Source organism: Heteronotia binoei, chromosome 11, assembly GCF_032191835.1.
Source record: "Heteronotia binoei isolate CCM8104 ecotype False Entrance Well chromosome 11, APGP_CSIRO_Hbin_v1, whole genome shotgun sequence".
Taxonomy (NCBI): domain Eukaryota; kingdom Metazoa; phylum Chordata; class Lepidosauria; order Squamata; family Gekkonidae; genus Heteronotia; species Heteronotia binoei.
The window spans coordinates 1131621-1158851 of NC_083233.1; the positions used below are offsets into that span (position 1 = coordinate 1131621).

At 50.8% G+C, this 27231-nt stretch overlaps 1 protein-coding gene across 1 annotated transcript in view; it reads left to right on the plus strand.

Moving 5' to 3' along the window:
• Nucleotides 1-27231, plus strand: part of LOC132579648 (ephrin-B1-like) — a 121213-nt gene that overhangs the window by 59007 nt on the left and 34975 nt on the right. Inside the window, exon 2 of the mRNA XM_060250177.1 lies at nucleotides 19017-19294. Coding sequence (XP_060106160.1) covers nucleotides 19017-19294 — 278 coding nt within the window. The remainder of the gene's footprint in view (nucleotides 1-19016; nucleotides 19295-27231) is intronic.

A 27231-nucleotide genomic window follows, 5' to 3' on the forward strand; every position in this document is an offset into this window, starting at 1 on the left:
ATGACAGATCCACAGGGTCAGGGAGTGGCCCCTTCCCTATGTGGGGAGAGTTATACAGGTGTGGGATCAGGTCCCTGTTTCAGGGCTGTTTTTGCAAAAAGCTCATGAAGCACATTGCAATTAAGTTCCTTATTCTAGGTTTCCCCGCTCCTCTTGGGACGGAGGTGGGGGGAGCATCAGTCCAGCAGGTAATTGTTGTTTAGTGATGTGTGAGTGAGACTCCCCCCCCCCCCTCCCCATCAACATCCTGAGATCCCTGAGGAGGATTTCTGCCCATTGTGATGGTCATCGGAAAGGACTTTGGAAACCCTGGAAGAGGAAGAGGAAACGGAGGGGAGTTTTTCGAGATGGGTGAGCAGGCCTCTCTCTCCTGCTTTGGCCCCTGCTCTCTGAGCCCTTCCATGATGCTCACAGTAGCCTGAGCTGTGTTGTTGCAGCCGCCTGGCCTGTCTTGAAGAGGGGCTGAGAGTGGCCCACATCAAAGGAGGGGGGAGGCGTCAGAATCAAGGGCTATGCAGGCAGGACAGGATGGCATGGATTGGCTCAAACATTTTCAGCTCCTTCTTGCTGCAAGTAAAATGTGTAAATTGTAGCACACACAACACAACAGCTGCCTGCCTGCAGTTCTCAAACCTGCATGGGGGTGCTCTCTGCAGTTCTTTCTGGGCCTGACTTTTGAGGCAGGCAGGCGCTGACAACAGGTGTTCCTCCTTCCTTCCCGTAGCCTCCAAGAGAAAGGCGAGGCCTGCTGTGCTGGGGGAGCTCCATTCCCCAGGGGTTTCCATGGCTGCCCCAGGAATGCAGCAGCCCAGCAGGTGCGGGGAGGGGGGGGAGAGAGCAGCAGGGAAGAAGGGGGCGGGATGCCGGGTCCAGCAGCAGATTCCAGGTGGTTGCTGGCCACGGGACATGGTTGCTTGGAGAGGCCCAACCCTGTGTCATGCTAGCGGAGGACCTGGGGAGAACGTTGAGCCTGCATCTTGAGGTCACCCTCCATGTTTGGGGGGTGGGCCCTGGCTGACTCAGGGGACTTGCAGCTCTTCCTGCCATTTGGCATTACTTCCTTGCATGGGAGGAGAAGAGGATGAAGATTATACCCCACCCTTCACTCTGAATCTCAGAGCTGCTTACAATCTCCTTTATCTCCTTCCCCCACAACGGGCACCCTGTGAGGTGAGTGGGACTGAGGGAGCACTGACAGAAGCTGCCCTTTCAAGTGGAAAGGGCTGACCCAAGGCCTCCACTAGCAGCTGCAAGTGGAGGAGTGGGGAATCAAACTCGGTTCTCCCAGATAAGAGTCCGTACACTTCACCACTCTACCAGACTGGCTTTCCCTTTGGGAGAGGAGCACTGCAGTAACTGCCTCAGTTGTTTGATGCATCTCCTCCTGAGCATTTGTGGGTCTTGTGTGGTGTGCAGCTGAGGTCAGGCTGACCCTCAGAGCCCCTTTGTGTCTGAAGTGCCCTCCCTCTGTCTGTAGAACGCCTGGGCAGCCCATTCCACTCTGAGATCTAGCTGGACTTTTACTGAGAAATTTTCCCCTCTTCCCTGCCTTTTTAAAAAATGAATATTGATCTTACTAGAATGACCCTGTTCTGTAAAAATACATTCAGACGCATTACTGAAGACTGTCATTTTTTGCATTCTGTAGGCAGAAGTTGCATTTCCATGGGAAGATGCGCTTTGAGCTTCGAGAACAGTCCTGAAGAAGTTGGAAATGCTGGCCTTACCACTTGCTCTGCAGGCCACGTTTCCCAGCACCCCAGGGGATGGGGTGTGGTTTGGGGGGGGGGAAGCCACGCATTTCCCCTTTGGGAAGTGGCTGTGGCTTGTCCACAGCAGAAGTGATGACTGGGCAGGAGAATTGCCTGCCTCCGTCCCTTCCTGGCAGCCCTTCGGCCTGTCGTCTGTGGTCGACAAAGCAGTCCGACTGCCGGCCCCACACTCTGCCTGCCCCCCCACAGCCTTCAAGGGCATATTAAAAAACACAATTGTGTTGGAAAGTTAGGCCATGAAGCTACTGATCTCTTCTTTAGTCTTGTGTGTGATGGCTGAGTGCCGTGGTGGGAGTCTTAGGGCGTTTTCGCACTCACCTTAATCAGCAGCGATGCCCCTCTTCACCGCGCAGGATCTGCGCGGATTTTGCACTAATTGCCGCGGAGCACCTGGAAGAGCCGGAAAGTCCCAGCGCTTTTGCGACGCAAACGGAAACCGCCAAAACCCAGTTTCCGTTTGCGCCGCAAAAGTGCCAGGACTTTCCGGCTCTTCCGGGTGCTCCGCGGCAATTAGTGCGAAATCCGCACAGATCCTGCGCGGTGAAGAGGGGGTCGCTGCTGATTAAGGTGAGTGCGAAAACGCCCTTAGTGTTGGCTTTGAAGGGGCTCACAAAATGTCTCCGCCACCACGGAAGACAGCTGGGGTTTTAAGCCAGGCCAGCATCGCTCCCAAGGTAAGCGGAGGTGTCCATTTCTGTTGTCTTGCTAGTCCCAGATCAAGTGCCAAAAAATCTGCTGTGCTGAAAAAGGCGGAGGGGGGGGCACTGCCCTTGTTCTTGCTTCCTTGCCTGCCCTGGCAAAACACAAAACTCCAGTGTAAAGGCTGAGCAACACACTGTCAGTACTTGCCTAAATAAGTGTGTGTAACTGTGTTTACACACACTCAACAACCACCACATTCATGTACCAAACCCATAATATACACATTCAACAATATAGAAGTCCATACACAAGACTCTGGTCAATTTCCAAAACTTAGATTGATTAGCTGGGATGTTCTTGCTTGCGCTTGACTTAAATGGGTAGTGGCACAATGGGAGATGACATGCCTCCCGGATACTGGCGTGTTTCAAGAGGCTCTCCCTTCTTCAAATCACCCTCAATGATTTTGGAACTGCAAAATAATCACAGTGCTGATCTAATACTAATGATGGTACTAAAAGCCATCTTAGCTACTTACCCACTGCTCAGAAGGTCATTTCTCCAAGGCTTGCATTAGTCCAACCAGTGACACAGGCAGGGCAGGTTCTCAAAAACGGGACCAGCCCAACCACATTAAATAAAGCCAAATTAACTACACCTGCTATGGTCCTCTGAGCACTTGAAGGTACAGTTCTTACAACTTTAAACAAGGCTTAATCCTTTGTTGCAATTGTTGATTTCCCAGATGCCATGTTACCATAATCCACTTGCCAGATGCAAGACCTCTACTGCCCCGGCGAGGTGTGTTGAGGCGTTGTGTGCAGGGGCAAGAGGGAGGGCTTGCTAATGCCAGAACAGAGTCCCTGTGTGGTGCTGAGCTGGAGAAGTGCAGGCCTTCGTAGCACCTTCAGGGCAGTAAGTTGGCAGGGGAAGATGCTGGCAGCCACCTACTGCCTGCTTTGCTGGAAATTGAGCCCACAAGTGCTGGCATTGAGTTAGTGCAGTTTGGGGCGCAGAGTCATTTCAGAATGCATCGTAACCCTGCAGAATTTGAACAGAATCCTTGACCGTGTTGCAGGGCCATAACCAATTGTGGGGCTGCCCCCTTTTGATTATGCAGAGCCCCCACCCCAGTGGCAGTGGATGCATCTTCCAAGGAACGGGAGTCTCATGTGAAGGTACTGTGGTGTCCCCAGCCCTCCCCCCCCCCCCTTTGCGGCTACTGCATGCACCTCAGAGATGTAGAGCAGAACGTGCAAACAGCAGCCTGCCTTTGGACTGGCTTCGCCGCATGCCACCCCCCCCACCAGCTGGCCTGAGTGGTACGTTTTGAGTAAGTGGGTTTAAGACACGGGTGACAGTATCCCAAGTCCTAGAAGGGAACTCTGAACAGGCAGTCGGGAGAAGGACACCCATGGGTTACAGCCAGATGTATTACAGGCCTGTCAGTTTTCTTGCAGTGTCTTTTGCAGTTTTTTGACCCAAGGAAAGGCCAAGTCTGTGGCTTCTCCTCCTCCCCCCAACTCTACAAGGGAAAAGTGTCAGACATTGGAGAGTATTACTGTGTCATTATGCTGAATGTATTCTGTAACTTGTTCCTTGACATGACTAACTCCATTTTGAACTCCTATTACTAACTATGAAGCAGAAGACCTTGCATATCAAACGGTCTTAGAAATGTTACTAACCCATGCTGTGAATTCATCTGCATAACACTAACAAAGCAATAGCTCTTTGAAGATAGCAAGCCTCAAGGAGAGCCAGCAGGGCTCCTCCGTGAGCCGCAAGCGATAAGAAGGAGGGAAAGTGTTACTTGCAACATTAGAGTGTGAGAATGTAGGGTTGTTTATGAATGCTTTGATGTAAGGCCTTAAAACCCATGTATGTTCAATGTTTGCTATCAGTTCCAATGACTGCCTATTCAGAACTTTGAGATACCAAATAAACGCTACTACTTTTGCAACAAAAGATGGTCCGTTTACTTTGAGCTCCAACGTCTGACAAGAAGTCCAGTGCAGGGAGTTGTGGTCCGGAACCTTGTTGTAGGAAACCAGACTGCCTGGTGGCTGGCTTGACTGCCCTTTGGCCCCTTCTCCTGCACACACCTGCTCCCTTTACTCAGGGCCAGAAAAGGCAGGTGAAGGAGGGGCCGGCTTCATTGCCTGGATCAGCATTCCTAAGAGGGGCGGGGGGGGGGAGGGAGGTGCAGGTTAGTTGGTGGCAGGTTTAAGGGGCAGGAGGTCAGGCAGCCTTAGAACTTTAAACACTCATGATCATGTCATGGGATGTGCCAGTGACCCTGGCTTTAGAGAACTGCACCTACCACGATTCCATGGAGGTGAAGGAGTGGCTTTGATTCCTGGGCAACCCTCCACAGCAGCTTCCTCTGGTAAGGAGGGCATTTGTCCAGGGTGAGAAGGCACAGAGGCAGAAGGCTGGGGAAGCTGCTCTCTCCAGCCACACAAGAGGGAGGGGGAAAGCCGCGCAACGGGGGTTGCCGCCCCCACCTCTTCTGCTGTGGGAACCCATGGGCGCTCTTCCTTCTGGGTGGGGAGAAGGCAGAGAAGACGCAGGGTTAAGGCGGAGTGGACCCATGCCTACCCATTGTGCCTCTTCTGGTCATTTAATGTACATTTATTTAAATTTATTTAGTTAAATTAGCAGCCCCCTGGAGCCTGGATGCCCCCCCCTGAAAAATCCTGACTACGGCCCTGCCAGGAGTAGCTGCCCCGGGCTGGCCCCTTTCCCTGGTCAGCCTTATCAAGGAGTTATTTCCACCCTCTGGCACTCACTGGTAAGCTGTTGGGATACACAGACACCCCCCCCCCCCCTTAAATGATGGAACCAGAAATATCCAAGTGCCTCAGCTTGTAACAATTGTAATGGAGGGGGCGGGGTTTGTTTTTGTTTTTTGCATTTATCTTCCTCCTTGATTGTTAATTACTTCACTGCTTATGGGAACACTAAGGAGCATAGTTGCCTTTAAAGGTGTAACTGTTCACACTGGGTTGATCAGGGGTTTCCTGGGCAGAGGCTGTTGGTGCCCATAAGAACATGTGTGTGCCCCTATCACTTCTGGCACTGGTGGACCAGGCAGTGTGCAGGTCAGGCATTTAAATTAGCAGTCAGGACTCATTTACTCGAATGCAAGAGTAGATTCCTCCACCCCCCCCCCATCCCAGGTATGCCATCAAAAGAGCAGCATCTTTGCATTTTAAGCTGCGCCTTGCCAAAGGCTGAGCACATCTCAGAGAGGCCTGAGAGGAGCAGAACAGAGCAGAGCAGCTCTGAAAGGCTGAGACAGCTGGAGAAGTTGCTAAGAATTTCTGTGTTTTGAAAGACTTCATTCTGAGGCTTGGGTGACTGCTGAAAAGGCTGAGTTGTGATAGCTGGGGAACTGCTGTATGTTTGGGTGAGTGGGCTAAAGGTGAAAGTGATTGATTGATTGAGAGTAATTGTTGATGATTGCTTAGGAGTGGTCTACTCCACCCTCTTTGCATTTTAAGCTGCGCCTTGCCAAAGGCGCAAGCCGAAGGGCGAGAGCTAAAGGGCTCTTGGCCTGTGGCTCTTTGCCTGGGGGCTTCCTAGGGACCGGGAACCCAGATCCCTGATTTCCTTGTTCTCCCAATAAGGTAAGTTGACCTTCCAGAAGGGGAGCCACGTAAACAACAGCATTTAAAGAGGACTGTATATTATATATATATATATATATATATATATATATATATATATATATATATATATATATATATATATATATATATCATGAAGGTAGAATGCCAGCAGGGGGATGGGGGCTTTCCAGTGTTTTGCACTGAGTGTCACATGTATGACTATCTGCCCACAGGACAGAAGTCTTGGGTGTGTGCTCGATGCAAGGAGCTCCTGGTCCTCAGGGAACGGGTTCGTGCCCTTGAGGCCGAGGTGACTGCCCTGGAGAAGCAGAGACAGTCAGTTAGGCAATTGGGGAAGACTCTCGGGGGCGTATTAGATGAGCCCCACTCTGAACGTGGCAGCCCCGTTGCTGCCAGAGAGCGTGAGGGTCGAGAGGGAACAGGGCACCTTGCTGAGGACAAGAGGAATGCGCCCTCAGAAGGGACCTCTTCTTCGGTTGGTGAGCAGGTATCCTTTCGCGCCAAGGAACCATCCCTGGGCAGGGGGAGAAGGGGGGTCTTGGTAGTTGGTGATTCGATCCTTAGGCAAGTAGACAGCTGGGTGGCGAAACTGCGTATTGACCGTATGGTGACTTGCCTGCCTGGTGCGAAGGTAGCGGACATTACACGTGTAGTAGATAGGCTGATAGACAGTGCTGGGGAGGAGCCTGTGGTCGTGGTGCATGTTGGCACCAACGATGTGGGGAAATGCAGTCGTGAGGTCCTGGAGGAAAAATTTAGGCTGCTAGGTGGGAGACTTAAGGCCAGGACCTCCAAGGTGGCCTTCTCGGAAGTGCTACCTGTTCCACGTGCAGGGCAGGAGAGACAGGCGCAAATTAGAAGTCTCAATGTGTGGATGAGACGATGGTGTAAGGAGGAAGGGTTTAAGTTTGTTAGGCACTGGGATGCTTTCTGGAACAAGCAGGAGCTGTACAAAAGAGACGGTCTCCACTTGTCTCCGGATGGAACCAGGCTGCTGGCGCTTAAAATCAAAAAGGTGGCAGAGCAGTTTTTAAACTAAATTTTGGGGGAAAGCCGACAGGAGATGGAATGTCTCTGGTTCGGGAGGACTCATCTCAAAGAGATGAAGGGTTGGCTTCTATTTTTCTACCGAGTAACGGATCAGAGTTGTCCACTGTGATGGTGACAAACAGTATGGACTGTCTGCCAGAGTCTCGAGGCGGCAGGACAGAGGTGGCGGGCCTAGCTTGCCTGGGAAATTATAAATGTTTGTATGCAAATGCTAGAAGTGTCCGAAGTAAAATTGGTGAATTGGAATGTTTAGTGTTGAGAGAAAACATAGACATTGTGGGAATTTCAGAAACTTGGTGGAATGAGGAGAATCAGTGGGACACGGTGATTCCTGGATATAAGTTATATCGGAAGGATAGGGAGGGAAGGGTTGGAGGTGGGGTGGCTCTGTATGTCAGAGAGGATATACGGTCCAGTAAGACTGAGGTCAGAGAATTAGATTCCCTTTTAGAAATGCTTTGGGTTGAAATAGAGGGCCCAAAAGGAAATTTAACTATGGGAGTTTGTTATCGCCCACCAAATCAAAAGAGAGAGGACGATTATAATATGATGGAAGGATTAAAGATAGCGGCTAAACGTAAAAACTGTGTCGTAATAGGTGATTTTAACTACCCGCAGATTGATTGGGTCAATATGTGTTCTGGTCGAGAGAAAGAGATTGAGTTTCTTGATGCTCTCAATGACTGTGCTATGGAGCAGATGGTCTCAGAACCTACCAGAGGTGGGGCGATCCTGGATCTGGTCCTAAGTAATGCCCAAGACTTAGTGAGAGAGGTAAAAGTGATTGCGCCGCTTGGGAACAGTGACCATAATGTTATTGATTTCACCGTTTGTATAAATAGGGAGTTGCCCAAAAAGACCGCCACAACCACATTTAACTTTAAAAGGGGTAAATTCTCTGAGATGAGGAGGCATGTGAGGAGGAAACTGAAAGGAAAGGTAAATACGGTCAAAACCCTTGGGGAGGCTTGGAGACTATTTAAAACTATAATCCTAGAAGCTCAGATAAAATACATACCACAAGTTAGGAAAGGCACAAACAGGTATAAGAAGAGGCCAGCATGGTTAACAAACAAAGTAATGGAAGCTGTAAAAGGTAAGAAGGACTCCTTTAAGCGGTGGAAAACCAGTCCAAGTGAGATTAATAAAAGGGAACACAGGCAGTGGCAAATCAAATGCAAGACTGTGATCAGGCAGGCAAAAAGGGACTATGAGGAGCATATTGCAAAAAACATAAAGACCAACAATAAAAATTTCTTCAAATATATTAGAAGTAGGAAACCAGCCAGGGAAGCAGTGGGGCCCTTGGATGACCATGGGGTAAAAGGATTACTGAAGGAGGATGGGGAAATGGCTGAGAAGCTGAATGCATTTTTTGCCTCCGTCTTCACCGTGGAAGATGAGAAGTGTTTGCCCGCCCCAGAACCACTAATATTGGAAGAGGTGTTGAAAGACCTGAGTCAGATTGAGGTGACAAAAGAGGAGGTCCTACAGCTGATAGACAAATTAAAAACTAATAAGTCACCGGGTCCGGATGGCATACATCCGAGAGTTCTGAAAGAACTCAAAGTTGAACTTGTGGATCTTCTAACAAAAATCTGTAATCTTTCATTGAAATCTGCCTCCGTTCCTGAGGACTGGAAGGTAGCAAATGTCACCCCCATCTTTAAAAAGGGTTCCAGAGGAGATCCAGGAAATTACAGGCCAATCAGTCTGACTTCAATACCGGGAAAGTTGGTAGAAACCATTATCAAGGACAGAATGAGTAGGCACATTGATGAACACAGGTTATTGAGGAAGACTCAGCATGGGTTCTGTAAGGGAAGATCTTGCCTCACTAACCTGTTACATTTCTTTGAGGGGGTAAACAAACTTGTGGACAAAGGAGACCCGATAGATGTTGTTTACCTTGACTTCCAGAAAGCTTTTGATAAAGTTCCTCATCAAAGGCTCCTTAGAAAGCTTGAGAGTCATGGAGTAAAAGGACAGGTCCTCTTGTGGATCAAAAACTGGCTGAGTAATAGGAAGCAGAGAGTGAGTATAAATGGGCAGTCTTCGCAGTGGAGGACGGTAAGCAGTGGGGTGCCGCAGGGCTCGGTACTGGGTCCCATGCTCTTTAACTTGTTCATAAATGATTTAGAGTTGGGAGTGAGCAGTGAAGTGGCCAAATTTGCGGATGACACTAAATTGTTCAGGGTGGTGAGAACCAGAGAGGATTGTGAGGAACTCCAAAGGGATCTGTTGAGGCTGGGTGAGTGGGCGTCAACGTGGCAGATGCGGTTCAATGTGGCCAAGTGCAAAGTAATGCACATTGGGGCCAAGAATCCCAGCTACAAATACAAGTTGATGGGGTGTGAACTGGCAGAGACTGACCAAGAGAGAGATCTTGGGGTCGTGGTAGATAATTCACTGAAAATGTCAAGGCAGTGTGCGTTTGCAATAAAAAAGGCCAACGCCATGCTGGGAATTATTAGGAAGGGAATTGAAAACAAATCAGCCAGTATCATAATGCCCCTGTATAAATCGATGGTGCGGTCTCATTTGGAGTACTGTGTGCAGTTCTGGTCGCCGCACCTCAAAAAGGATATTATAGCATTGGAGAAAGTTCAGAAAAGGGCAACTAGAATGATTAAAGGGCTGGAACACCTTCCTTATGAAGAAAGGTTGAAACGCTTAGGGCTCTTTAGCTTGGAGAAACGTCGACTGAGGGGTGACATGATAGAGGTTTACAAGATAATGCATGGGATGGAGAAAGTAGAGAAAGAAGTACTTTTCTCCCTTTCTCACAATACGAGAACTCGTGGGCATTCGATGAAATTGCTGAGCAGACAGGTTAAGACGGATAAAAGGAAGTACTTCTTCACCCAAAGGGTGATTAACATGTGGAATTCACTGCCACAGGAGGTGGTGGCGGCCACAAGCATGGCCACCTTCAAGAGGGGGTTAGATAAAAATATGGAGCAGAGGTCCATCAGTGGCTATTAGCCACAGTGTATGTGTATATGGGGGGTGGGGTGGGGGGTGGGCTCCCTCTGGGAATCCTACCCCCCCAGGGAAAGTGCATGCGCAATACATAGCCTCTCCTCTCCCGGTGTAGTGAACGCCGCGTGGTCACTGTCTGGCTATGCCTGGCAGATGGTCACTGCAATGGCCTCTCCTGCATTACTGCATCCGTAGCAACACCTTCTCGCTGGTCCCCCCCGTTTTTACAGAGTTTGCTACGTCATGGTGCGACCGAATGTCCGGCGGTATAACCGGATGGGCAGGCTGGGCCCACCAACCTCGCCAGCCTAAGAGAAGGAAAACTCTAACATCAAACCCGGGCAGATAGAGCTCGTTAATGTAACATCTACCACCTGGAGGACTCGCTGCCGGCGTCCCGGCTTACTGGGCCATGGCAGATGACCCCCAGGTGAAAGGGTGGAGCCAGTACCGCGCACACTGCGCTTCACCTAAAAAATTCCTCTGCGCAGGCCTGAAGGGCATATCCACACACACAACCCACAACGCATCAAGTCCTGCAGCGATGGGCAAGGGGCGAAACGGCAGGTGGAAGGTGCCACTGGAAGCCGCAGTCCCGATCCTGCATGTAGGCGGTTCAGGATATTGGTCGCCTGATGCTAACCCGGAGACGAAAGCATTTTTCGGCAGCACCCTGAACGACCAAGCAGCCTTATCTAGGGACAGCACTGCTTGCTCCACACGGAGAGGGGCCTAGAAAAGGTGGCCTAAACAAAGCTCGTCTCCCCCACCCCAGTTGGCTAGCCGCGGTCAACGGGCATCCTTACTTGCGGTCGAAAAATAACAACAAAGAAAAGGCATGCACCTGCCTCACAAAGTGTGCAAAGACTAAAGCTTGCGTGTTGGAACATCAGAACCATGCTTGACACAGTAGGCAGTGGTCGCCCTGAACGACGCTCTGCTCTAGTTGCCCACGAACTTCTCAGGTTGAATATCGACATAGCAGCTCTCAGTGAGGTCCGTTTCCCTGAGGAAGGTAGTCTTCAAGAACACGGTGCTGGCTATACCCTCTACTGGTCGGGTAAGTCAAAGGCTGAGAGCCGCCTTTCTGGCGTTGGCTTCATGGTCAGGAACTCCATTGCCTCCAAACTCGAAAACCTGCCAACAGGTCACTCAGATCGCATCATGTCCATGCGCCTCCCACTTCAAAACAAGCAGCATGCAACACTCTTCAGTGTGTATGCCCCAACCCTTCAAGCAGATCCTGCAGAAAAGAACAAGTTCTATGCTGATCTACGCAACCTCGTACGGAAGACCCCTACAGAGGACAAGGTGATCATCCTTGGCGACTTCAATGCCAGAGTAGGTAAAGACTCGGAAGCCTGGAAAGGAGTACTTGGCAAACACGGCATTGGCAACTGCAATGACAACGGGCGCCTCCTGCTAGAATTCTGCATGGAGCACCAGCTCACCATCACCAACACTATCTTCCAGCAGAAGAACAGTCTGAAGACAACCTGGATGCACCCACGGTCCAAGCATTGGCACCTTATCGACTACATTCTGGTGCGCCAGAGAGACCTTCGAGATGTCTTACACACCCGAGTAATGCCCAGCGCAGAATGTCATACGGATCATCGTCTTGTACGCTGCAATCTCCGTCTTCACTTTAAACCCACACCCAGGAGAGGAGGTATCCCTCGGAGGAAGTTTCAGGTTGGCAGCCTCCAGTCAGCCGAAGTTAAAGCTGCCTTCCAGGCAAAACTCCAGTCAAGAATTGAGGACCCCAGTTGCCCCACAGACCCTTCTCCAGAAGCACTCTGGGAACACCTAAAAACTACCGTCCTGCAGATCTCTGAAGAAGTCCTCGGGTTCTCCACAAGGAAGAACAAGGACTGGTTTGATGAGAACAATCAAGAGATCCAAGAATTACTGGCAAAAAAGAGATCTGCCTACCAAGCACATCTTGCTCAGCCCTCCTGTCCTGGGAAAAAAGCAACCTTTCGCGCTGCATGTAGCAACCTCCAGCGCAAGCTTCGAGACATTCAGAACGAGTGGTGGACCAAGCTTGCAGAGAGAACCCAGCTGTGTGCAGACACTGGTGATTTAAGAGGGTTCTACGAAGCCCTGAAGGCAGTATATGGTCCATCATATCAGGCTCAGAGTCCCTTGCATAGTGCAGACGGCCAAGTGCTCCTCACAGACAAGGCATCCATACTGAACCGGTGGTCGGAGTATTTTCAGGTTCTCTTCAGTGCCAACCGCGTAGTTCAAGATTCAGCAATCCACCTCACCCCACTTCAACCGGTGAAAACAGAGTTGGATGAGATCCCCACCCTAGAAGAGACTGTTAAAGCCATCAAGCAACTGAAAAGTGGCAAGGCAGCGGGAGTTGATGGAATTCCACCAGAGATCTGGAAGCATGGGGGCACAGTACTACATAGCTCACTTCACAAAGTACTTGTCACCTGCTGGGAACAAGGCAAATTACCACAGGACTTTCGCGATGCAATCATCATCACCCTATACAAGAACAAAGGGGAAAAGTCAGACTGCTCCAACTACCGGGGGATAACCCTGCTCTCCATCGCAGGCAAAATCCTTGCCAGAATACTCCTGAACAGACTGGTGCCCACCATTGCAGAAGAACTCCTCCCAGAGAGCCAGTGCGGCTTCAGAGCTAACAGGAGCACCACCGACATGGTATTTGTTCTCAGGCAGCTCCAAGAGAAATGCAGGGAACAGAACAAGGCTCTGTATGTGACTTTTGTCGACCTTACCAAAGCTTTCGATACCATTAGCAGGAAAGGCCTGTGGCAAATCTTGGAACGTTTAGGATGTCCCCCAAGGTTCCTCAGCATGATCATCCAGCTACACGAAGACCAGCGAGGCCAAGTCAGACACTGCAACGACCTCTCGGAGCCCTTCCCAATAGGCACAGGTGTAAAGCAAGGCTGCGTTCTCGCGCCAACTCTCTTTACGATCTTCTTTAGCATGATGCTTCAAAGAGCCGCAGTAGATCTAGATGATGACGATGGTGTATACATCCGCTATCGCACCGATGGCAGCCTGTTCAACCTGAGGCGACTAAAGGCACACTCCAAGACAATGGAAAAACTCATCCGAGAGCTACTGTTTGCTGATGATGCTGCACTCGTCTCCCACTCGGCATCAGCTCTGCAGCATATGACGTCCTGCTTTGCAGAGGCTGCCAAGCTATTTGGCCTAGAAGTTAGTCTGAAGAAGACAGAAGTTCTCCACCAGCCTGCACCCCAGGAAGATTATCACCCTCCCTGCATCACTGTGGGTGAATCAGTTCTGAAGACCGTCCAGCAGTTCAGCTACCTGGGGTGCATCATCTCCTCAGATGCCAAGATCGACAAGGAGATTGACAACAGGCTGGCAAAGGCAAACCGTGCCTTTGGCCGACTGCACAAAAGAGTGTGGAGCAACAAGCATCTGAAAAAAGGCACAAAGATCAATGTTTACAAAGCGGTTGTGATGACAACCCTCATCTACGGCTCCGAATCGTGGGTTTTATACCGTCATCACCTGCGACTCCTTGAGCGCTTTCATCAGCGCTGCCTTCGCACCATCCTCAACATCCACTGGAGTGACTTTGTGACCAACACTGAAGTCCTCAAGAGGGCGGAGGTTACCAGCATCGAGGCACTGCTGTTGAAGACGCAGCTGCGCTGGGCAGGGCATATTTCTAGGATGGAAAACCACCGCCTTCCCAAGATTGCCCTGTATGGCGAACTCTCCACCGGCCATCGAAATAGAGGGGCACCAAAGAAGAGGTACAAGGACTCCTTGAAGAAATCCCTTAGCACCTGTCACATCAACCATCACCAGTGGTCTGACCTAGCCTCAGATCGCAAAGCATGGAGGCACACCATCCACCAGGCTGTCTCTTCCTTTGAGAACGCACGCATAGCTGGCCTTGAGGACAAAAGGAGATTGAGGAAGAATCGCACTGCTACAGCACCAACCCCAAATCAGACTTTTCCCTGCAGCCGCTGTGGCCGGACCTGCCTGTCCCACATTGGTCTTGTCAGCCACCAGCGAGCCTGCAGCAAACGTGGGCTATTGCACCCTTCTTAAATCTTCGTTTGCGAAGCCAAGCCGAGAGAGAGAGAGATGTGTATATATAAAATTTTTTGCCACTGTGTGACACAGAGTGTTGGACTGGATGGGCCATTGGCCTGATCTAACATGGCTTCTCTTATGTTCTTATGTTCTTGTTCTGAATGAAAACAAAGAGCAGGTGGTAATATGTATTTGGGCCAAATTGTAATCGGCTTAATGTTTAAATTATAAATATTTGCTAGTTTAAACTCTTGCTTTCGTAAACCAAATTTATGTCCAAAGAAAGAAGATCCCCCGATGCCCTCATGCTGGTTTCCCCACCCACTTGTTCCCCTTGGCTCCTCCACGAATAGGTTCCCTTCCTTCTCGGTGTGTCTCTGGGGAAAGGATGCGTTAAGATTAAATACTTCTGCAGGGCTTGTCCCATGTGGTGACTCAGCTCTTGAATGCACCTCCAAGAACATTCAGTCAATGATGATTTTGCAGGCCTTAGATCACATGGAAGCAACTTTTGTTCACAAGCTCCAAACAGTAGCAAGAAAACTTCGGACTGAATTATTTATATTTACTGCCAGACTTTTTACTGACTCATTAGTTTTGGAGTCGTACTATGTCATTGTCCTGGGCATGCATAGGCCAGTGGTGTATACTGATTCTTACAGTCCAGGATTGGCCTTGGATTAATTCAGCTTTACCTTGTACCTGCCGCTTCCTGTGGAGACCTTATGTTATTGATGGTATTGATGCAGTCCTACACAAGTTCTGCACGAGTGCAGAATGTAATTCCAAAATATTCTAGGTCTCTAACCAGAGACTTCATGGTCTAGTCCGGGGGGGGGGGCAAATGTCCATCCCACCCAGGGCTTTACTCAGGTCCCCCCAGGCTCTTTTCTCCCCCCTTCCCCTCTCCTGTCCTCACCCTTTGAAACTCAGAGGCTGAGAAAGTTCGCTGTCTTTTCTGCCTTGTCTTTGCAGGCTGCAGCACAGACAAAGCTGTAAGGAAAATGTGGAATGGATTTTCCATTAATGTCTCTGTGCCCAGATAGATAGAGCCCAGGAACCTTGGTGAAATATCCATTCCACATTTTCCTTGCAGTTTTGTCTGTGCTGCAGTGTGTTTCAATGAAGTGGAGATCAGTTTAATTTTTAATGTTCCTGTACAGCTGAAGCTCAGACTTCCTGGAGTTGTGTCCTTGCAAACAAAGGGTTGATGCTTTGAGTCAGCTGAATGGACTTGAGAACTGGCGGCTAGTGAGTACTCTAACCTGTGAACCCACAGCCAAAGGGGGATATTATACTGGAGGGCCATTGCCAATCTAAGTAGACCTGGGAGGGGGGAGAAGCTTTGCAATGCCATTTCATTGTTCTCCCAGGCTCAGAGCATTTTATAATTTTAATTTGTGCTTTTTCTTGATGTTTTATTTTAGAAATCGCATTGCAAAATCCCACTATCCCCCCACCTTTCCATTTTAAACAAAATATTGCAACAGTTTTAAGAATGTTTGTATTTTAAGTTAAAAATATCTTTAATTGTACTTGTCTGTGTCCTTTATAATTTATATCTCCGGTACCTGGCGTTAAATTTTATGACACACATGGCCTGATCCCACAAAATCCCATTTGTGTCAGATCTGGCCCTCCTAACAAGTGAGTTTGACACCCCTGGTTGTAGTCTCCTACCCAAAAGAAAGTGGCACTCTCCTTTTGTGCGTTTTCCAGGAAAGGAGTAGGTTCCTTCCTGCTCTCTTACCTTTTGCTGATGATTGCACAGGAAACCACTCCATGGTGGTTCTTCAGAGAATGTCCCCTTCAGCTTTTTCCAAGCATTGGACCCCTGAGATGTGGAGGCCACCCAGTTGCCATCACCTCGCCAACCTTCTTTTGCTTGGGTAGAGTTGCCAGGGCTCTGCCCACAGTGTCTGGGGAAGGCTGCGCCTGACCCGGAAGTGATGTCCCTTCTTGACAATGCTCTAGGAATCCCCCCAGATCTTGTGGTTAAAAATCATAGAGAATGCAAAGGGTTCTTAGAGATTAACCCAGAAGTTTTTTTTGTTCATTTCTGGGTCAGATGCCATCCCATCTCCCACCCCCTTTTCTCCCTGCTCGGAATATCAACAGAGCAGGAACGCAAGCATGGCAGCACGGGGGGATCCCTTCCTTGAAGTGAGCAAAGTGTAACCTCACAAGTGCAGCCCCCCCCCTCCTCTCCAGGCCAGGGCCCAGTGTGACTCCCAGGCCTGCACCTCTGCTGCTGGCGGGCTCTGCACAACTCCTGCCCATCGGGGGGGGGGGATGCCCACTGTGGCCACTGGCAGGCCTCGTGCAGGTCCCGGGTGGCATGGCCAGGGCAACTGAGCTCAGTGCCAAGGCCTGGGTTGCGCAGCTGCTGCCCACCTGCCTGAGGCCAGTGTCTACTCTGTGCTTGTGCAGGAGATGCTGCTTTGCTTTTCAGGGAATTTAAACCCTCGTGTTGGTGTTTTTTTAACTTCCAGATTCTTCTGCAAACCTGAGGAATGCCCCAAGCTTCCCGAGTCACTGATTTAGCCTCTAGGGCTGCCAGCCTCCTCCTCCTCCTAAACAGGGATGTTGCTGTACAACCTCCCTGACACAGTGACATCACCTGGAAGTGACGTCATCATGTCGGGATGCTCCGGTTTGGGAGCAGACTCTATGGTTTAAGTCTGATTTAAGTCTGGTTTTTGTCCAAAACCCAGAATGTCCCCCTGCACGATGCCCCCAGTGCGATGTCGTCTCTTCTGGGTGACACCCACCTCAGAATGCCTCCCAGCGAGGGGACCCAGCAGCCCTGCTGTGGCCTCAGCCTACTGATTTCAATGGGGGCCACACGTGGCTAATAATATCTAGATTTAGGGGCAACCACGTCAGCTTCCTGGGTTTGTAATTACTTGTGCTCCCAAGAATGTTCCTAATCTTTTAGGTGAAAGAGGAATTTGAATAGTGGCAGCTGTTGACTGAACAGAACAGATTAATTGTGTATGGTCATTGCTGTTTTTTTGTTTAAAGTGGTGCTTGTGTCTGCTCCTTCTGTTGGACTCCAGGGATAGACGGGGAGTTCTTCTTCCACTTGTTCACTAGCCAGCTTGTTACCTGCTGGCAGCCTGTTTTAGTTGACAGAGGTGTTCTGGGGCCTGGTAGCTGGTTTTCCTGGGAGATGTCAGCATTGATGGTGGGCGGGGATGACTCAGGATTCTGTAGCTTCTTTGGCTGCCAGAAGTCTCTCTCAGGGTGTGGCATAAATAAGGCATAATTTTCTGCTCAGCCTGAATCTTTGGGGAAGGGCTGGAGGATCAGCCTGTGACTGTTCCCTCCTCTAGGCATGGGTGAATCTAGGGCCAGTCCCCTCCACAGGCTGTGTGTGGAGGAGATAAATAGTCCACCCACACAGATTGGTGGCTCCTTTAATATTCTTGGGTATTTTAGGATCCCTGGTGACAGCTCTGTTGAGGATGTGGCAGGATCTCACCATGGGAGGCCACAGAGAAAGCCAGGGTGGTGTAGTGCATAGACTGTCACAACTACAACTTGGAAGGCTCAGGTTTGAATCCCTCCTCTGGGCCAGGCCCTCTCTCTCAGCCTGATCCACCTCCTGGGTTTTGTGAGGACAAAATGGAGGAGAGGAAATTTCAGCTGCTTTGAGTAACAGTTGGGGAGAAAGGAAAGGAAAGGAATTCATTAAGTAAATGATAAATGAAGTCAATAACTCCATCTTGGGATGTAGCAGGGTGGGTGCCCCCCCCTCCTCCGCTCTTGTGGTGGGGACAGAAGCCTTGCTGCTCTGCTACCCTGCTGTGGGCTGGTTTGTGACCTGTTGACGTCTAAGTTGGAACCTTTGAATTCTCAGCTCTGTTGCAGGGAGTTGTTCCGATTTGGGTGGCAGTTGTGGTATAGTCAGCACATGCGTCTTATGCATCAATTGGTCCATTTATGGGTAATTTTTGCTGTGTTGGGTATTTACAGGATGGGTGATGGCCACTGCTAGTCCTTTGGATCTGTGTCCATCCAGGCTACTTAAATCACAGAAGTACTGCATTAATCCACTGTCATTTAATTATTGACTCAGGGTGCCTTTCCTCAGGCACTCAGAAACAGCAGTCCACCCACTTCTTGAAAACGACAGTAGAATAGTGTGGGTCAGTTATCGCCCCGTCTCTTATCTGGTTTTTCTGGGCCAAGGTGATATTTACTTGTTATCTTAGGCTTCTAGCCCCCCCCCCTCCCCCAGCAGGGCTCCTCCAGAACATGGCCCTCTGCAGACCACCCTCTTCTGGTGTGCCCGGCCTGGAGGAAGTCCATCTTGCCTCACCCAGGCCAGAGCGATTACAACTCTGGTCCCGCCCGGGTGGGAGTCACTGGAGTAGAGAGAGGGGATGTGGTGAGATGGGGAGGGAGTGTCCCTGAGGGGTTGCTTTGGGCACACTGAGAAGGCCTCCCCTCCCAGCAGGATACAGAGGTAGGCAAGCAACACGTTGGAACAGCTGGGGAGGGGGGCGGCAGAGCAGGGCATCTGGCCACCATGGGGCAGTCTGCTCTCTGGCCTTCTGGAAAGAGGCCTCCAGAATTTCCTTGGCTGATGCAGGGGTAGAAAACAGTACCAGGGACCTTGACATTGGTGGATCTAAATGTGCACCTCTGATTCCTGCCAGTCAGCGGTGGTGTTTGGAACCAAGTAGCTGGTGCTGCTGAGAGGATGAGCCGTTGGTCTCCCAGGAGAGCAGCTGCTTCCCCCCCCCCCCCCTCAGCTTGGACCTACTCCATGTCAGGAGCTTGTGTGGATCCTGCCTGGGTGAAGATGGTGGTGCTGGGGTCCTTTAATATTGCCCTAATTGCCCCCTTTCTCCTCTCCCAGGTTCTTGCCCGGAAGGGGGCTTGTGATCTATCCGGAAATCGGGGACAAGTTGGACATCATGTGCCCCAAAGCAGAGCCTTCTCGGCCTTACGAGTACTACAAGCTGTACCTGGTGAGGCGAGGGCAGGCAGACTCCTGCAGCACCATCATGGACCCCAACGTGCTTGTGACCTGCAACAAGCCGGAGCAGGAAATCCGCTTCACCATCAAGTTCCAGGAATTCAGCCCCAACTACATGGGCTTGGAATTCAAAAGACATCAGGACTACTTCATCACCTGTGAGTGCCTCCCCTCCCCTCCAGGAAACTGCTGTGGGTCTTCTGGAGACCCTCCCCACTTTCATCGTGGTCCCCGGGCAGGGCTTGGCTTCTCCAGCAGGGCCATGGGGGTGGCTTTCATCTCTTATGGAGGCTGAGAAGAGTCTGCTCCAAAAGCAGGCATGGGGCAGCAGCCCGGGGCGGGGGCAGGAGGGGTTGGGCAGGGTGGTTTTGAGAGTGCCTGGCTGAGACCAGAAGAGAACCATGTTTCTGGCCCCAGCCCTTAAAAAGGAATTGGCGGGGGCCAGTTGTTGTGAGAATAACATCGGAAAGAGAGCTTCGTGGGCTCGTTCGGAGCTTTCTGGAGGAAGGGTGGGAAGAAACGGGAGCCCCTCTGTCTTTGTTGTGGCTTCAGGGAGATTTCTTGACTTCAAGGCGGGGGTGGAGGGGTGTCTGAGGGGCCCAGAAGACAAAGGAGATGAAGTCGTTCCTCACAGAGGTCCTAATTGCACCCTTGAACTCTCTTATGAGCCTGAGGAGATAAGAAGCATAAATAAAACCTTTTTCCGGTAGCAACTCTGGTGCTGTTTTGTTTTGGGTGCTTTTGCACAGTGAAGGCTCTGGCGCCTCTTCTTTGGCTGCTGCGGGTGCAAGAGGTGCTCCCTCAGGGCAGATGGGGCTTCCCCAGGAGGGCGTCTCTGTGCATTTTCCCCAGACGTCTCGTCTCCTTCCTTTCCACCCCTGCTCTGCTCTGCCGTCATGGGCTCTTGGGGGTGTGGCCATGACGGTGCCTGTGGCAACTTGCTGCCCCTTTTTATTCTTTACTTCACAGCTTTGCTAGATATTATGGCAGCACCTTTAAATTTTGACAGACATAAATGGCAGCAGATCCTTTTCTTTTTAACCCTTGCGGTTGTGCAGCCAGGGAAGGGGGAAGCGCTTGCAAGGAGGAGGTGTTGGCAAGCAGGTGGTGCTGACGTGGGCAAGACCTTGGCAGGGCAGGACGGGGCAGTCTGCCCTCTGCCTTCCGCTTGACCTGCGGCCTCTCCAGAAAGAAGGATTCAAGGCAGGTTTGGGACATGAGTATGTTTAGGATGGGGAAACCTAGAAATGGGTGGAATCCCTTGGGGTGGGTTCCCAAAAACTGGGTGCTCAGCCCAGGCAGAGGAAGCCGTGGCCTGAATGCAAGAGGTGGGGATTCTTTTTTCCCTGAGAGAAGGACACTCAGCTCACTTGCTGCCTTTGCTGCTGTGCCAGGTGAGGCCTTTCGGTTGGCCTTCCTGGCATCTCTGCAGAAAAGCTTGTTAGGTCAGGGGCTTCTCTCCAGGCAGGAGAGAAGTGGAGGGGAGGGGCAGTGCGCTGACTGGTGACAGGTGAGGCCCTTCTCTTGAGAGCTTTCCCACACGCTTGCATTGGAGTAAAGGGAGCCCCCTGGGAGGAGGAGGGGCTGGGCAAGGTGCTCTCTCACTGCTCCCCCCTCCCTTCTGGAGCTCTGCAGCAAAAGGGCAAGATCCAAATGTGGCAAAGGTCCCAATTCTGTGATCCATGAGGGCCTTACCCAGTTCCCCACAGAAGGAGCTCAGTCTGGCTTGGGTCTGCACTTGGGACCCACAGGGACTACAGCAGTGGCCCCTTCCCTGCTGGCACAGCCTCATGTGCTGGTTTTTGGGGAGAAAGGCCTCCTGTAAGGGTGGCAAGCAGCCTTGGAAAGTTTCTGTCTCTGCTGCGCTCAGAGACAAGCAGGAGGGGTGGGAGTGGGGGGAGGAAAGAGCTGCCTCTTAAGAGAGGCTAATAGAGCTGGCTAAAGAGATAATAGACGAGCCATCTTATTCCCTTCCTCCCCTTCAGTGGGAGGCCCCAGCCCCAAAGAGGATCTCCAGAAATGAGCTGGAGGTTTCCCAGAATGCCTCCCAAAAAGGAGAGTTCCTGGAGAGGCAGCAGGAAAAAAAGACTGAGCCCAGGCAGGCCAAGTAAAAAGGGTGGAGAGTGACGTACAGTGGGCAGAGTCAGAGGCTCATGGAAAGTGCTTGCCCCAAAGTGGAGCTGGGCTTGGAAGAAGCAGGCTGCTACGCTCTGGTCCGCAGCTTGTGGCCATATTGACCATGTGGCTGGACTGGCTGGAGGCAGGAAAAATGCTGCCGTCTCCTTAGAACAACCAACTTGTCCTCCTGATTGCCAAAAGTATGCTTGAAACCTTTTTTGTTTTCAATAAGCATGTAACTATTTTGACTGCTGGTAGTAAATGTCTGTGCTGCATAGTTCCCCAGCTGCCTTAGACCATGCTGCTTTGGGAAGGGGGAAGCCACGCCATTGAAAGGGGTGCCAACCCTCTAGGGGTCTCCTGAAGAAGGGCTTTGGCCTCTGTGGTAAGCAGGTGGTGGCGGGTAGCAGAGGACTTGGAGGCCAGGCCTCAGAACTGGGGAGGGGGAGTCCCGTCCCTCTCAGGCCAGACCCCTAAACTGAGCAAGTGGTGGCAGCGGGCCCTAGTGTCAGGAAGTGGAACAGCACCCTCCATGAAGGGGCATAAGCCCAGGAGGAGGCTGAAAGTCAAATCAGGCCAGTTGTGTCACAGTTTCCATGGAAGCTGCTTGGCAGGGGGATCTTCTGTCTGAGAAGAGTCTTCTGGCTTCTTCCCCCTTTGCCGGGCTTGGTGGGCCTTCAGGGCGTCTGGCTGCCTTTGCTGCTCTTCCTTCCTGTTGTCTCCCCAGGCAGCTTCTGAGCCTCCCTGGTTTCTTCTGTCACTCACAGGTTGCCCCTCTGCCCGCTGCCTTGCTGCTGCCGTGTGCTGTTTGCTGGTTGGCAGCCTGGAGGGGTGGCGTGGCTCAGAGGCTGGGCAGCTCCCTGCACAGACATGTTTTAGTCTCACTACGGGTCCCTGTGGAGGAAATTCTGGAGTGTGGCTTCAGCAGGCACTTTCTGTCTGAGTCTCTCTTTAGTCTGCGTTTACCCTGCACTGAAAAAGGAATAAAACATCTGTGTCAGTCATGGCTACATTCTCTGACCTGTATAGGCTGAGCAAATGTACATAAAAGGTTTGTTTTCTGTTAATCATGGGAAGGAGGAGCCAGGATCCGTGCCATGCACTGAGGACAGCAGTCTCCTCCCCCTCCCCAAAGGCTGTGTCTTCCGAGGCTTCCTGGGCGTGGGAGCTCTTCCTCTACTTGCCCATCAGGTGGCATTGGGCTGGCCTGGCACACGATGCCTGAGGTCTGGAGGACATTTGTCAGGGCCAGGAAGCTGTTGCTAAGTTGTCTGCTCTGCATTGATAGGTGTCACCCATGTCAGACTCTCTCGCAGCACAAGAGCTTTTGTGGCAGCTAGAAGAACTTATACCCAGAATAACATTTTTATTTTTATTTTGTCTGAAAGGCACCTGCCTGATTCAGACTTTGTTCCACTGCCTCAGACCAACCCAGCTGCTCTCCCCCCCAAATCTAGATCATTCCAGCTCCTGAGGGCTGAAAGGAGGAGTCCGAACTAGGTCTGAGTGTCGCACATGCCCTGGGAAATCTGTGCCCCAGTGGCTTGGTGTGTGACCCCCTTCAGCCTCTGTAACTGCATGGACACTGGTCTGAAAGACCATGTAAAGCACCCTCTTGCTTCCCAGCAGGGAAATAGTTTGTTCCTGGCTCGCACAGGGGGCTCGTGGCGTTTCTGTCTGCATTAGGGGAGGAAGAGGCACAATGTTGGGTTTCACTCACTCCTTGGATGTTGCAGGGGGCCCATATTTTAAAAGCCAGCTGCCCTGCTTGGCAGAGGAAAGGCAACTGGCTGGCCTAAAGAAAACCTGCAGGACCTCTGCTGGCTTCCCTGGCAGCCATCCGCACCCTTCATCTCACCCCCTCCTCCCCCATCTGGCCCACCAACAGCCGCTTGGGAGGGAGGGGAGGGGGGTTTATTTCTGCTTGCTTTCTGGGTTTTAAGGCTTGCCAGTGTGACCTCATGAGCCAAGAGAGAAGCTGCCACTCACTTGGAGCTAAGTGGGTATTTGTACCCCATTCCCTTGCATTTAAGAGCAAACTGTCAGAGCTCAGGTTTAGTCTCTTTTATTTTTTATTTTATTTATTTATGATGTATATCCCGCTCTTCCCACGAAAGTGGCTCAGGGCGGCTCACAACAGATAGTCAAACATAAAATTAAACTAGCATTTAAATATATAAGCATTTAAAACATTTAAAACCTTAAAAACATTAAACATTACAACAGTATGTATAACAGGAGTCTGATAAAGCTACATTTAGTTTCTCATATCAGTTAGGTGTAAGCTAGCTGGAAGAGGGTTGTCTTACAGGCCCTGCGGAACTGAACAAGGTCCCGCAGGGCCCTCACCTCCTCCGGCAGCTGATTCCACCATGTAGGGGCCATAACAGAGAAGGCCCTGTCCCTAGTAGATTTTAGGCGGGCTTCTTTTGGCCCAGGGATAGCGAGAAGATTTTGGGTTCCCGATCTCAGTACTCTCTGGGGAACATGTGGGGAGAGACGGTTCTTCAGGTAGGCAGGTCCCAGGCCATATAGGGCTTTAAAGGCGATGACCAGCACCTTGTACCGAACTCGGTATATTACTGGAAGCCAGTGCAGAGTCCGAAGACCCGGCCGAATGTGCCCCCATCTTGGGAGGCCCAATAACAGCCGGGCCGCGGCATTCTGCACCAGCTGCAATTTCCGAGTTCGGCACAGGGGCAGCCCCATGTAGAGGGCATTGCAGTAGCCCAACCTCGAGGTGACCATAGCATGGATCACTGTTGCTAGGTCGTCGCGATCCAGGAAGGGAGCCAACTGCCTTGCCCGCCTAAGATGAAAAAACGCGGACTTGGCAGTGGCTGCTATCTGAGCCTCCATCTTTAAGGAAGGCTCCAATAGTACCCCCAGGCTCTTGACCCTGTCTGCCACCATTAGCAGCGCACCGTCAAAAACTGGCAGAGGGATTCCCCACCCCCCTGGTCCCCGACGACCCAAGCAAAGGACCTCTGTCTTCGCAGGATTTAGCCTCAGTCCACTCAGTCTGAGCCACTCAGCCACGGCCTGTAATGCCCGATCCAGATTTTCCGGGGCGCAGACCGGTCGGTCGTCCATAAGCAGATAGAGCTGGGTGTCATCAGCGTACTGGTGACATCCCAGCCCATACCTTCGGGTGATCTGGGCAAGGGGTCGCATATAGATGTTGAATAACATCGGGGAGAGAACTGCCCCCTGGGGCACACCACAGTCGAGTGTGCGCCTCCAGGATAGCTCCCCCCCCATCGCAACCCTTTGTCCCCAACCTTCAAGGAAAGAGGAAAGCCACTGTAAGGCCGACCCCTGAATCCCCGCGTCGGCAAGGCGGCAAGTCAGTAACCGATGGTCGACCGTATCGAACGCAGCCGATAGGTCCAACAACATCAACACTGCCGAGCCACCCCGATCCAGATGCCATTGAAGGTCATCTACCAGGGCAACCAACACCGTCTCCGTCCCATGGCCCGGGCAAAAGCCGGACTGAAATGGGTCAAGGACGGAAGCGTCCTCCAGGAAAGTCTGTAACTGCATCGCCACTGCCCTCTCAATAAGTTTGCCCAAAAAGGGCAAATTTGAAACCGGCCGGTAGTGTGCCAATTGGGCCGGGTCTAAAGATGTTTTTTTAGGAGGGGACGGACCACTGCCTCTTTAAGCAGCGTTGGAAAGTGCCCTTCCGTCAGGGATCTATTTATGATATCCCGTACAGGATATCTGACGTCCCTCTGGCAAGATTTAATAAGCCAGGAGGGGCATGGGTCCAATTTACAAGTCGTTGGGCGAGCAGATAAGAGAATCCTGTCAACTTCCTCCAGGCTGAGGGGGCTAAAACCATCCAGAATATAATCCGAAGACAGGCTCGGGGCCTCGGTTTCGCTAACTGTCTCAAAACTGGCAGGGAGGTCGAGGCGGAGTGACGTGATTTTATTTGCAAAAAATTTCATAAAAGCCTCACAGCCTATTTCCAATTCAATAGAATTTGGTCTGCCTTGCGGCAGCGTTGTAAATCCTTGAATTATATCGAACAGTTGTGCCGGGCGCGAAGTTGCAGACGCAATCTCGGCCGCAAAGTATGCTTTCTTTGCGGATTTGATTGCCATCTCATAGGCCTTCAAACTCTCTCTATAAGATGTTCGGGTCACTTCGTCTCGAGTACGCCGCCATTGCCTCTCCAGTCGTCTGAGTCCCCGCTTTAATTGCCGCAGCTCCTGGTTAAACCAGGGCGACGGCTTCAGGCGGGGGCGCAGAGGGCGCCTAGGTGCGATCACCTCGATGGCTCTGGAGAGTCCATCGTTCCAGGACTCTCTGCTGTAGGTGGTGGTTAGCCAAGAATAACCCAAGTTGCACTACTCTAAGCTTTAGATCCCAGTATTCAGTATCAGAAGGCAAATTCTGTGTGAGAGAACAGAATCAAAGTCTCCACCCACATCTAAGCAGTTCCAGCTGTTAGTTTTGTATGATATGATCTTTTTAATTAGGGGGGTTACTGGTATTTGTGATCTGAAGTCCAGCCTCCTCCCATGTTGCTCAGCCTGTGAGTTAAGATCTCTCCCCCCCTCCCCCGGCTCCACAGAGGGGGGAGCCTTGCTCCGTATGCCCAGCCTGCACAGTTGAGGCATGTGATGATGAGACATGAGGCGGGGCTTTCTTGGGGGTGGCACCTCACTTCTGGAATGCCCTTGAGGCTCACCCATCTCTTTTCTGCTGTCTTTGAGATACCAGGCCAAAACATTTTTTTTTTGCTGATTCTTTTTATGGACAACAATTGCAGCTGCTGTTTCTAATGGCCTGACGGTTGTGTTTGCTGCCAAATCGTTTTGACACGTATGATGCTGCTGGAGACTTTTCATGCTCTTCTGTTCTTTAAACCCACGGGGGTTCTTTGCTTTTCTGTTCAGTTTTTTTTTTTTAAGATTTCAAACTCTAGCTTAACTTTTCTTTATTTCTGTTTATACTTCTGTTGTGATGTTGTATTGGCAGGTTGTCCAAGAAATATACTGTCTTGACCTTTAAAGTTAATGTAAGCTGCTTTTTTATTCCTTTTGTTTGTGAGAAAAGCAGGATATAAATATTAGAAGAAAGAAAATTTTACTGTTTGTGAGCCACCTTGAGCAGGGTTCGCTCAGATAGCATAATGTTCTCCTAAACCCATAAAGTATGAGGCTTTGGTGGGGATGTAGAGCATCTTTCTCTGGCATAGGCAAAGAAGGTGGACAGAGTCAGTTTGCACTTGAAGCTCCAGGGTGAGGCAGAGAAGAACCAGCAATCTGAACTGATGCTTTCCCATCTCCCAGAAACCCTCCCAGGACTTTATTGTTATTTGGAAGATTTAAATCTGTATTGTTCCTGCTGTGCTTTCTGTGTCTGGTTTGGCTTATAATTCTTCTTAGAATCATTGAGTTGGAAGGTACCTCCAGAGTCATCTAGTCCAAGCCCTTCACAATGCAGGAGACTCACAAATACCTCTCCCCCCCACACACACAAACATCCCTGAAAGATGGCAAAAAACCTCCAGAATCACAGGCTAAAGTGGCCTGATGAAAAATTCCTGGCTGACCCCAGAGTGGCAAACAGCATTTCCCTGAGCATGCAGGAAAGGATTATGGGAACTAAGCACTGATGCAACCCTTCCTGCCCTCCTTCTCATGATTTGCCTAAGTTCACAGAATTAGCATTGCTGTCAGGTGGCCATCTTGCTAAAAATCTCCAAAGAAGAAGAGCCCACCACCTCCCAAGGAAACCTGTTCCATTGAGGAACTGCTCTGTCAGGAAGTTCTTTCTAACATTTAGCCAGAAACTCTTTTGATTTAATTTCAACCCATTGGTTCTGGTTCGCCCTCGTGGGCCAACAGAAAACAACTCTGCACCATTTTCTAGATGACTTGAAGATGGTGATCATATCAGTTCTCATTCAACATCCCCAGATCCTTCTGCCTTTCCTCACCATCCTCAGTGCCCTCCTGGA